General features: G+C 57.3%; 1 protein-coding gene across 1 annotated transcript; it reads right to left on the reverse strand.

Moving 5' to 3' along the window:
* Positions 1-1,005: 1,005 nt before the first annotated feature.
* GPR37L1 (G protein-coupled receptor 37 like 1) lies at positions 1,006-7,921 on the reverse strand. The gene is made up of 2 exons (XM_019431496.2): positions 7,159-7,921; positions 1,006-4,382 (listed from the first exon to the last, which is right to left on the reverse strand). Exons 1-2 carry the CDS (start codon positions 7,786-7,788, stop codon positions 3,570-3,572), a joined length of 1,443 nt encoding a protein of 480 aa, XP_019287041.1. The 5' UTR covers positions 7,789-7,921; the 3' UTR covers positions 1,006-3,569.
* Positions 7,922-9,997: the final 2,076 nt, after the last annotated feature.

Genomic DNA, 9,997 nt, shown 5'->3' on the forward strand with positions numbered 1-9,997 from the left:
GAAGAAGGAGGCATGGTTCCCTTAGATGTGGGAGCAGGGATCCCAGGGCCTTGGCCTCAAGGGTCCTGGGCCTGCCCTATTGGCTCTGAACTTCACCTATTGGCGCCTATTGGCTCTGAACTTCTTGGTGCCCAGGGCTTCCTCCTGAAGGTAGTTTATAGTCAGAAATGACTCGGGGGGGGGGGGGGGGGGTGCCTGTGTGGCTCAGTCGGTTAAGCGTCAGACTTCGGCTCAGGTCATGATCTCGCAGTTTGTGAGTTCGAGCCCGGCGTCAGGCTCTGTGCTGACAGCTTGGAGCCTGGAGCCTACTTCGGATTCTGTGTCTCCCTCTTTCTCTGCCCCTCTCCTGCTAGTGCTCTGTCTCTCAAAAATAAATAAATGTCCAAAAAAAAAAATTTTTTTTTTTAAAAGAAAGAAATGACTTGCCTGGAAAGGCAGTTCCCCTTTACCAGAGGAGTTGGAGGAAAGAATGTGGATGGAATTAGGCAAATGGAGTGAAGTGGTTTTAAGGTGTCTTCTAGCTCCTAAGAAATAGGAAACGTGCACCCTGGTTAAGGAGGCTGAAGGTGGGACCAGGCTGCCCCCGTGCTCTCCTGGCTGCAGAGGTGGCAGGAGTTGCCCTTGGCCTAGGAGGCTGGAGAGGCCTGATGGTCACTCATGTGGGGAGCAGGACGGGGCAGGTGTCAGGGCAGACCTGCCTTTCCCGGTCCTGAATCCCCCGATGAGGGGTGACATTGGAGGTTAGACAGGATGAGCTGCTTACCAGCAAGCAGGCATCATCCTACCACAGTGGCTGCACGCAGCAGGTGCCTAATAGGACCTAAAGAATTTGTGGAAGTTGGACCAGGAACAGACTGTGCGTATATATGTAAATCATCGTTCGGGGTCCTTTCAAGTCCCAAAGCCTGGATGAGTTTTGAGAGTACCCTGGCAAGCCTAGTCTGTAGTACTAGAGAATTCATTTCCCAAAAGGAAGGAAGAAAAGGTGCCAGGCGTCATGCCACATGCTTTATATATCTTGTCTCGTTTAATGACTGTAGTGCTCTGTGAGAGAGGGGTTGTTCCCATTTTACAGATGAGGAAACTGAGAGGCTCAATGACCACGTCCGGTCCCATTGGAGGGAGGTGATTCTCAATGCAAAGTGCTCGTGCTCTCTGCCCCCCACTCCCAGCTGAAGGGGGAGGCTCCGTGGATTGCCCTCTCCCCCCCACCTGGCCTCGGGGTCTGAGGGCTGGTCTAAAGTCTGCCCCGAGGGGGAGGGAGAATGTCTGTGCTGCCTCTGAGCATCCCAGCTCAAATCCACCACCCGCCAGTGTGCCAACCCGCCCCCCCACCAGCAGCCTGGGACCCCTGAGCAACAAACGCCACATTGTTCCCCCAGCTGGCCCAGGCCGGAGGGACAGTGGCTCTTTCCCAAGGCCCTGCTGGCCTGCTGACTAATCTTGCAAGCCATTCACGTTGGCAGGCATGGAAGGCGGGGCTGGTGGCAGGGCCTCGAGACACCATCTTCCCCCTCTCATCAGCCCTGAGCTGGCCAAGCAACAGGAGGGAGAAGCAGGGGTGGGGGGGTGCCCTCTGGAAAAGTCCCCCCAAACAGGATGTCAAGGTGCCCCCTCCCCTGCCCTCAGCCTTCCATCCTCGGCCCTCTCCCCGTGCCAGACTTCACCTCAGTTCACCCCGGGCCCCCTCCCTACACCCCATAGGAAGCTACTGGTGCGTCTAGAACGAGGGTGGGGACGGGGGTAGAGAGGGAGTTGGGCGGGGGTGGAGAAAATGGCCCCCGTATCCTCAGTGCCGCAAGCCTGCCTTTGGCTCCCTCTCCAACCTGCCCCCCGCCCACCCATCTTAAGTTTCTACGGACACAGCTGAGGGCTTCGGTCACTGTGGCAACAGGTCTGCTGAGAAATGGGTGGGTGTCACTCCCCAGCACAAAGAGTGTGTGCATGGCAGCTCTATCACTTAGCAACGGCCTCCCTCTCTCTTGGCGTCACCCGTCCTGGGGGTGGGTGCCAGGAAGAGAGAACAAGGCCATTAAGATCCCCAAGAGAGGGGGGGAAGGAGGCTTGGGTCGGGGCCGGGCTGAGGCCAAGGGGTGTGGGTGGGGTGGTCAGAGGAGAAAGGAGCCCAGTGCACTCAGCAACCTCTGTCCCTCATCATCCCTTCCGAGGCCCCGTGCAGATGTTTTAGGTGGATCTGGTGGGCAGAAGTCGCCACTGGGACCCAGAGCTGCACTTGAGACAAAGCTGGGCTTAGGAGGCAGGGAGTGATTTGTGGCCTAGGCCGAGGTGTCCCTTCTGGTTGAGCTTGTGCCAGCTCCTCGAGGCCCAAACAGGGTTAAGGGGGGCTGTGGAAGGACCCCAGAGGGGTACCTGGCGGAAGTGGGACACCCGGGGCAAGACCGGCGGGAGGAGCTGAGGGGTTTCTGGGGGCACAGGACGGAGCTCTGGCTGCCAGGGAGGGGTGTGGTGGGGGCAGGGTGGGGGCAGACCGGGAGCAGGCAGCTGGGCCGTCTACGGGCAAAACAGTCTGTTCTAAGAAACTGAAAAAGAGCAGCTCTCAGAGTCAGAGAGGCTGGAAGGCCCCAGGCTCACCGAGCAAGGCTGCTGGTTTCTCTAAAATGGGGGCTTTGTGGAGGAGGAGGAACAGAGTGGGGGCTCCAGAAGAGATAAGTTTGGCGCCTTTTGACTTCCCAAGGATGCTCGGGCTCAGGCTAGGACAAACACTTAGCACTCCACCTCCCAAGCCCTTCATCCACTCTGCCCCTCAAAAGCCGTAGGGCCATAAGGCTGGGCAGGACATCAGCCACAGGCCATAAAGGACCAAATGCGGCTGGGAGGAATCCCCCCAGGGCGCCACCTGTCCTGGAGAAGGGCCAGGTGCATCCGGGCACTGTCAGGATGTGGCACAAGAAACTCCAGTGGGCACAGGGATAGTTCTACCTAGTTTATTGTTTTTGAAGAAGGGCCTTCTACAAGGGAGTACCTACCACGGGGCGGATGGCGGCGGGGCAGGGGCGGGGGGAGGGGGGATTGGCACAGGGCAACCCAGGAGATGTCAGAGAAGGAAGAAGAAAGAGAGAGAAATCCTCCGGAAGAAGAGAAGGTGCCGGGAGGAGGAGATGTCTAAGGCTAGGGCAGACCTGGTCCAGAGAAGAGCCAGGCAGGACTGGCCCCCAAAAGGCCCCCTGTTCTAGGATGAATGAGAGTCAGCAGGCAACGCTTAGAGAAGAGCCAACTAAAGTACAGCAGATTCCAAGACAGAGGCAGGTGAAGTTCTGGCTCCCAGCTGGGGGACTGAGAGTTTCTAGGCAGTTCTAAGGACCTGGAAGCATTACCACCCACCGAGGACAGGGCTGGGAGACGCCAAGAGACAGCCGGGGAAGGCCCTGCTGGGGGAAGGGGCTTTGGCACACCCGAACCCCCACAAGAGGGACCAAGTCCACCTCTAGACAGCAAGACGGGCAGAGAAGCAAGACCTATGGGGCCAGAAACACCAGACACAGGCTGGGGGGCACCCGCCCTGCCCCACCTGGCCCCTGCTCCCGCGCCCCCCCACCCCCACCCAGGCCTCAGCAAGGCGTGCCCAGGGGCAGGAGCGGGGGCGACTCCCTGGGCTTGTGGAAGTAGATGGAGGAGGGCAGCTCGGTCTTGAGCTTGTTGTCCGAGCCGCTGGCGGCTGAGGCCTCCGAGGCGCCACCACACTCGGCACAGCAGCAGCAGCAGCAGCCCAGGAAGGCCTGGCCCAGCGGCCTGCAGATACACAGGAGGAGCACGGGGGTGATGGCTCCCTTGAAGAAGATGGAGAACTGGTTGATGAGGCCCAGGAGGTCCAGGGTCTGGCGAGTCAGCTCAGTGGACAGGTAGGCCACCACGATGTTGCAGACGTTCTCCGGGAGGGTGCAGAGGGCGTAGACCACGGTCAGGCCCACCACGGTGCTGTTGAGCTGGCTCTCACACTGCTCGTGTTTGCCTGCCCGGCACTCCGGCTTCCTCCTGGGAGGGCTCCGCACCCGCCACGTCACCAGCTGGCAGGTGACCGTGAAGAGGATGGGCAGGCAGAAGTAGCAGCCAAAGTACCACCACATGCGGGCGTTCTGGTAGGTCATCACCAGCGAGTAGAGGGACTCGGGCAGGCTGGCCGAGGGTTTCATGATGCATGAGTCCACAGTGCCTGTGGCGGGGGCAGGCTCCTGCGACAGCTGCCACAGCAGGAGCTCGGGCACAGCCAGGATCATGGAGCCCACCCAGATGACAGCCAGCTTGGCCAGGATGGACTGGCACCGCTCGATGGGCCTCACCTTTGGCAGGGTGCTGGTGGCCACATGGAAGCGGTCGATGCCCAGGGCACAGAGGCTGAAGGTGGTGACTCCCAGGGAGGAGACCTGTGGGCAAAGGTGTAGAGGAGGAGAGAAGCACGTGGTCAAACCCAGGAGGCGGGAGGAGGCCTGCGTTTCTGGCTCAGACGGGAAACTGGGTGGTAAGTGTAGAAACAACAGTAATGACAACCACCCTTTAGTGAGTATTTTCCGCGAGTCAGGCACTTGACGTACGTCGCCACATCCTTGCAGCCAACCATCGTACAGACGAAGAAACTGGCTCGGGCAGGATGAGTGCCCTAGGTGGATGGCAGAGTTGAGATCCACACACAGACGGGCCTGACTCTTTCCACCCTGCTTCTTTGCCTCTTGGGCTAGGGAATGAATGGCCTGGGTCCCACAGACCCATATGCTCTCTGAGAGACTCTGGAATATCTTCCCTAACGAAGAATCAAGACAAAGACATAGCAGTTCTGGGTCTTTGTGGGTCCTTCCATCCCCAGATCCCATTATTCCATTATGTGCCTCAGGTGAAAGGTTTTTGAAACATGGCTCAGTCACACACTCTCTCTCTCTCTCTCTCTCTCTCTCTCTCTCTCTCTGTCTCTTCATCCTATCCAAGAAAGCTAGGGGCCTGGCTGCGGGAGGAAGCAGCCTTCCTCCAAAACAGCCTGGGCCCACCCTCCCTGATGCTATTCATTGAGCACACAGGAAAATCACCCTGTGAGCCAAGAGAGAGAAGCCCGAGCAGCAGGGGAAGAAAGTGCCAGAGAGAAGAGAGGAAGAGGAGAACCCTCCCAAGCTATCAGATGATGCTCAACCACACTCAGGGATTGTGCTCAGATCCCCCCTTCTGTCCAAATTCTTCCCTCTTCTGGCTGGGGGAACACAATCTCTGGCTCATTAGCACAGCCACCAAGTGATCTTTGTGAGAACCGGCACCCCCCACTCCCTTGGCAGGGGAGCCCGGGCCTGCGGAAGAGCAGCCTTGGGGCTTGGACAAAACCAAAAATAACACACACAAAAAAATTCCAAGTTGCCTTCTCCTGCTCCCTCCTGCGGGCCTTCCTAAGATCCCCCCTACGGAAGTGTTCTGGGACAGGGTATTTTTCCCTCAACTCCTCCCCATCACCCAGCCTAAAGGGGGGCTCTGTCAGCTCATGAACCATCTCCATCCTCCAGGAGGTGTGGAGCGGGTGGCCCAGGAGGTTGTGAGCCACAGCCTAGGTATTAGGTATGTTGAGACCCGCAGTCAGGCAGGGCAGGCTTTCGTGCAGACAAGAGTTCACATGCATCTGCCCTCCTCCTCTCCTGCTCTTAGACCCTCCCTGGTGAAACCCAGCACTTACTGAATTATTTTAATTCTAAGGACTTTGTCGATATTTCCCATTTAATCCTTCAAGAATTCATTCAAATAGTTATTATTATTATTCCCAACTTATAGAGGGGAAAACTGAGGTTCAGACAGATTAAGCAGACCTAGGTCACTCAGCTAGTGAGGGGCAAAGCCTGGTTTCTAATCTAGTCCTCTTGCCCAACCTTTCACAGCGCACCTGGGTCCTAAGCCCCAGATGATAACGAAGATGCCGGGGCTAGCCCCAACCATAGGGCCTTCTGTCAGGTTTGGGTACCTTTGGGCCACGGTGAGGCGGTCTCCCTGGGTCGGGAAGGACACAAAGGGCTGCCCCAACTGCTGAGCCTCAGTCTGTCCAAATATGAAATCATCACTAATATACAGTGAACTGGGGACCGAGTTGGGAACAGAACCTACGTCCAGACGCCTGATCCTGATTCCTTCTCCACTCCGGCAAGCCACTCACGTCCCACAGCATCATCCACTCTCGAGAGGAGCAGCAGCCTTCATGGGGAGGCCACAGCTACTCCAGTCCTCATTAGTAGCCTCCCTCCCGCCCCGCCCGTAGCCAAAATTTAAAAGGCTGCTCGCTTATTTTGTGCCCCTATATAGACACAGTGGCCTTGCTGTGTCTCACATAAATGCACATATATTGGTATATTTTTGTAATGTTTGGGTTAGGCTCTCTGTGTAGGATCTATACATCCATCATCACTCATGTGCCTGTCGTTAGGTGGGAGTTCCCAGAAATGAGGTTGGTGATATATTTTAGAATTGTAGAATAAACCCACCAGTGGGGCCATCTGGTCTACCCCATGGTGGGGCAATAAGCAAATTGGACAGGAGATGTGACCTGCCCCAGTGATACCCGGTATGTCAGAGACATAAGTTCACATTAAGCCCCTCGCCCCCAGGCTCTAGCATCCAGAACTAGGTCTTCCCTTTTAGAGAGGGATGACAATAGTCACAGTAAGGAAGGGACTTTCCTTCTTCTGGCGTTTGCGTTCAAGGGGAGTAGATACTGACTTGACCTGGGGGAGCTGCAGAAGACTGGAATCTCCCTTTACATACTGCTTAGGGAAGCAGGATATTCAGAAGTCAATACCTTGTGGGTGCAGGGCAGCAGCAGTGGCAAAAAGGGAGAAAAAGGAGACACACAGCCGACGGAGCAATTTCTGCGGTGGAAAGACGGAGGGGGGTTAAGGCAGGGAGGGGACAGCTCAGAGTAAAGAGAAAGGGGGAGAGATCTGCCTCGAGGCTGCTCCTGAAGTAAGAGACCAGGCTAAGGCTGGCCCCCAGGGCTCCCACACACCTTCCTGCACCCCCTAGATGCCTTGGTTTCCCTGGGAGCCAATACCGCATTTGTCTCCTTGCCCAAATTGGAGGAGAAGCAAGACGGAGCTCTGGGCCTCTGGGGTCCCGCACACCCACATGTCCCACTTCCGACAGCCTGACGGATTGCAGCCCCAGAGCTGATCACACACTCACCTCCATGAAGGGCACGGCCCGGCAAGAAACGTCACCCAGCAACCTCTGCTTGGTGATCTCATTGAAGATAACAACAGGGAGGCAGAAAAAGAGGACCAGAAAATCCCAGAGGGCCAGGCTCGCGAGGATAGAGTTCCAGGCACTCTTCAGGTAGTAGCTGTGCCACACGATGCACATGACCGACAGGTTACCCACGATGCCCACAGCGAACAGCACCAGGGCCAGGAGCATGATGGCATAGGCACTGTAGGAGCTCTCGGTCACCGGGTACAGGGGGTTCTGAATCTGCAGCCTCTGACCCGGCGTCCCCGTCAGATTGCCCCGAGGCTCCCGCCTGCCTCCTGGGCTGCCCCCATCCTTGTCTGGGTTGGGGCTGGTGGCCACCAGGGCCTGGGTGGGCTGCAGGCCAGCAGGGTGGATGGGCCGCGGGTACTCGGCCCACTCCTCGGGCACATACTGCTGCACCTCCCTGGCCTCGTCATCCTCAGTGCCTCTCTTGGACCGGCTCTGCTGCTCCTGGGCCTCGGCTCTGTGCCCGCCCGAGTGCAGGGCGGCACCCCCAGACACTCTGCTCAGCCCCGCGGCCAACACCACAGCAAGAGAGACGGCCAGCGGCCACGGCCACTGCATGGCCGGACGAGCAGGAGGCAGCTGCCCCACGAAAAGCAGGTGAGAGAGAGGGGTCCAAGCGCCGGGCTGACCGGAGAGAGGCAGCTGGCCGCTTGGTCCGCCTCCAGTCAGGCGTCTGGCATCACCAGCCTGCTCCAGTGGACCCGAGCTTCTCCCTCCCACCCCGTTGGCCAGGGGCCGGGCAAGGCCCTCTGCTGGACATAGAGCATTCATCTTGCCCTCCAGGACACTCCTCCTCGGGCCCCACAGGGCAACGGCAGGTCAGACCTGCAGAGGCCTCAGAGGCCACCTGCTCCCAGCCTCTGAAGAGAAGGCTAGAGCCCAGAGAGGGGACGTGGCTGGCCTAGGGTCCCACGGTGTGGAGGGGCAGACCGGGGACTGGAACACAGGCCTTCACACTCTGCCTCGGGAGGCAATGCTCAGGCAGCTCCTACGTTTGAAACTGTCATTTATTGAACACTCCCTAGATCCTAGCACTCAGCTGACGAACACTCACAACAGCTCTATGGGGTAAATGCTATTATCACCCCTTTGCAGGCTTTCAGTCACGTACCGGCATAGCTGATACACGGCAGAGCCAGGCCCAGGACCCGGATCTGACTCCAGAGCTCTGAACTCAACAAGCGCAACTCCATCCGCCTGCCTTCTAACCACCCGAACTCCTCGCGGAAAGCAAAAATCAAAATCGAAAAACGCATTCTGATCCAGACACGAGATCACGAGATGGATGGACATTTGCAATGACCAGTATTTACTGAGCACCTGCTATGCTCCAGACAGTCAGAAAACAAATACGTAAAAGACCTCTGCCACCAAGGAGCTTTCAGTCCAGAGGGGGAAAGGGATATGTAAATCAATAATTACAATTCAGTGTGATAGATGCTGTGAAAGGCAAAGGACAAGTCTGAACCCAGAGGAGCCTGGAGGGATCTGGAAGGCCTCCCAGATGAGGGGGCATTTGAGTGCTTCCTGAGAAATGACTGTGAGCCTGCCAGACAGACAGCAGGGAGGGAAGTGCTCCCGGCTGAAGACACAGCACATACAAAGGCTTGGCGATGTGACAGTAGGCCACGCACCTGAGAGCCAGCAAGAATGTCAAGGAGGCTGGAATGCAAGGGACTGCAGAGAGAGGGCCTGGGAGCTCGGAACAAGGAGCCTGGACAGGTCAGCTGAGGCAGGGCCAGGAAGGACTGTGTAGGCCAGGCCAAGGAGTTTACATTTATCTGAAAGGCAGTGGACAGTGTTACAAGCTGCTAAGCGGAGGAACAGGGACGTGAGCAGGGTGTTTAGAGGGCTCCCTTACGGGCAGCTGGGGTCACGATAGGCTGGAGCAGGAGGATGCATGCAGGACAGGAGGCAGGGGCAGTCCGGAGGGTGGCAAAGAGCAGAGTGCAGGGAAATGGCCAGCGTCACGGGGCTTTGGCTGTGCAGTGGAGGAGGGACAGGTCAAGGCTGACCCCTGGGCTGGGGTGGACAGCAAGACACTCACCTGTGTGGGGAAGAACCTGGCGTGAGGGTGGGGGAAAGCCTTGACTGAAAGGAATTATCTGCAGTTCATGAGAAAGGCTAGAGCTGGACATAGAGATAGGAGGGTGAAGGTGTGGGTGGGCCAGGGGGCCGGCGAGATCACAGAGCACACAGAGCAGAAGGCGCAGGGTGGAGGAAGGGGTGCAGGAAGAGAATGGAATAAAAACCAGGAGAGGGCAGGCTGCTGTGGTCCCACTCCTCGGAGCTGGAGCAAGAGAAGAACTGGACCGCTGTGGTTGGAGTTGAAAGTCACTTCTGCAGGGGCGCCTGGGTGGCTCAGTCGGTTGAGCGGCCGACTTCGGCTCAGGTCATGATCTCGCGGTCCGTGAGTTCGAGCCCCGCGTGGGGCTCTGTGCTGACAGCTCAGAGCCTGGAGCCTGTTTCAGATTCTGTGTCTCCCTCTCTCTGACCCTCCCCCATTCATGCTCTGTCTCTCTCTGTCTCAAAAATAAATAAATGTTAAAAAAAAAAAAAAAAGAAAGAAAGAAAGAAAGTCACTTCTGCAGTCAGCAAACATTAGCCAGGGCCTCGTAGGAGCAGATCAACCTGGAAGTGACTTCCCTGGAAGACTTCCTGACCAGGAAAGCCTCCGTCCTACCCAGAGGGGCCCCAACCTACTGAGCAAAAAGAGGAATCCCAAGAAAAAAAGGAAGAGGAAAAGGAGAAGAAGAAAAGAAAAGAC

This window comes from Panthera pardus, unplaced genomic scaffold (genome assembly GCF_024362965.1).
Source record: "Panthera pardus isolate Hobbes unplaced genomic scaffold, ASM2436296v1 HiC_scaffold_21, whole genome shotgun sequence".
Lineage (NCBI taxonomy): Eukaryota > Metazoa > Chordata > Mammalia > Carnivora > Felidae > Panthera > Panthera pardus.

What these genes read in the sequence shown, in the direction of transcription:
- GPR37L1 (XM_019431496.2), bottom strand. Translation starts at nt 7,788, where the DNA reads ATGCAGTGGCCGTGGCCGCTGGCCGTCTCTCTTGCTGTGGTGTTGGCC. An exon ending in GGGCCGTGCCCTTCATGGAG is followed by an intron (nt 4,383 to 7,158) that starts GTGAGTGTGTGA and finishes CTTTGCCCACAG; the next exon opens with GTCTCCTCCCTGGGAGTCAC.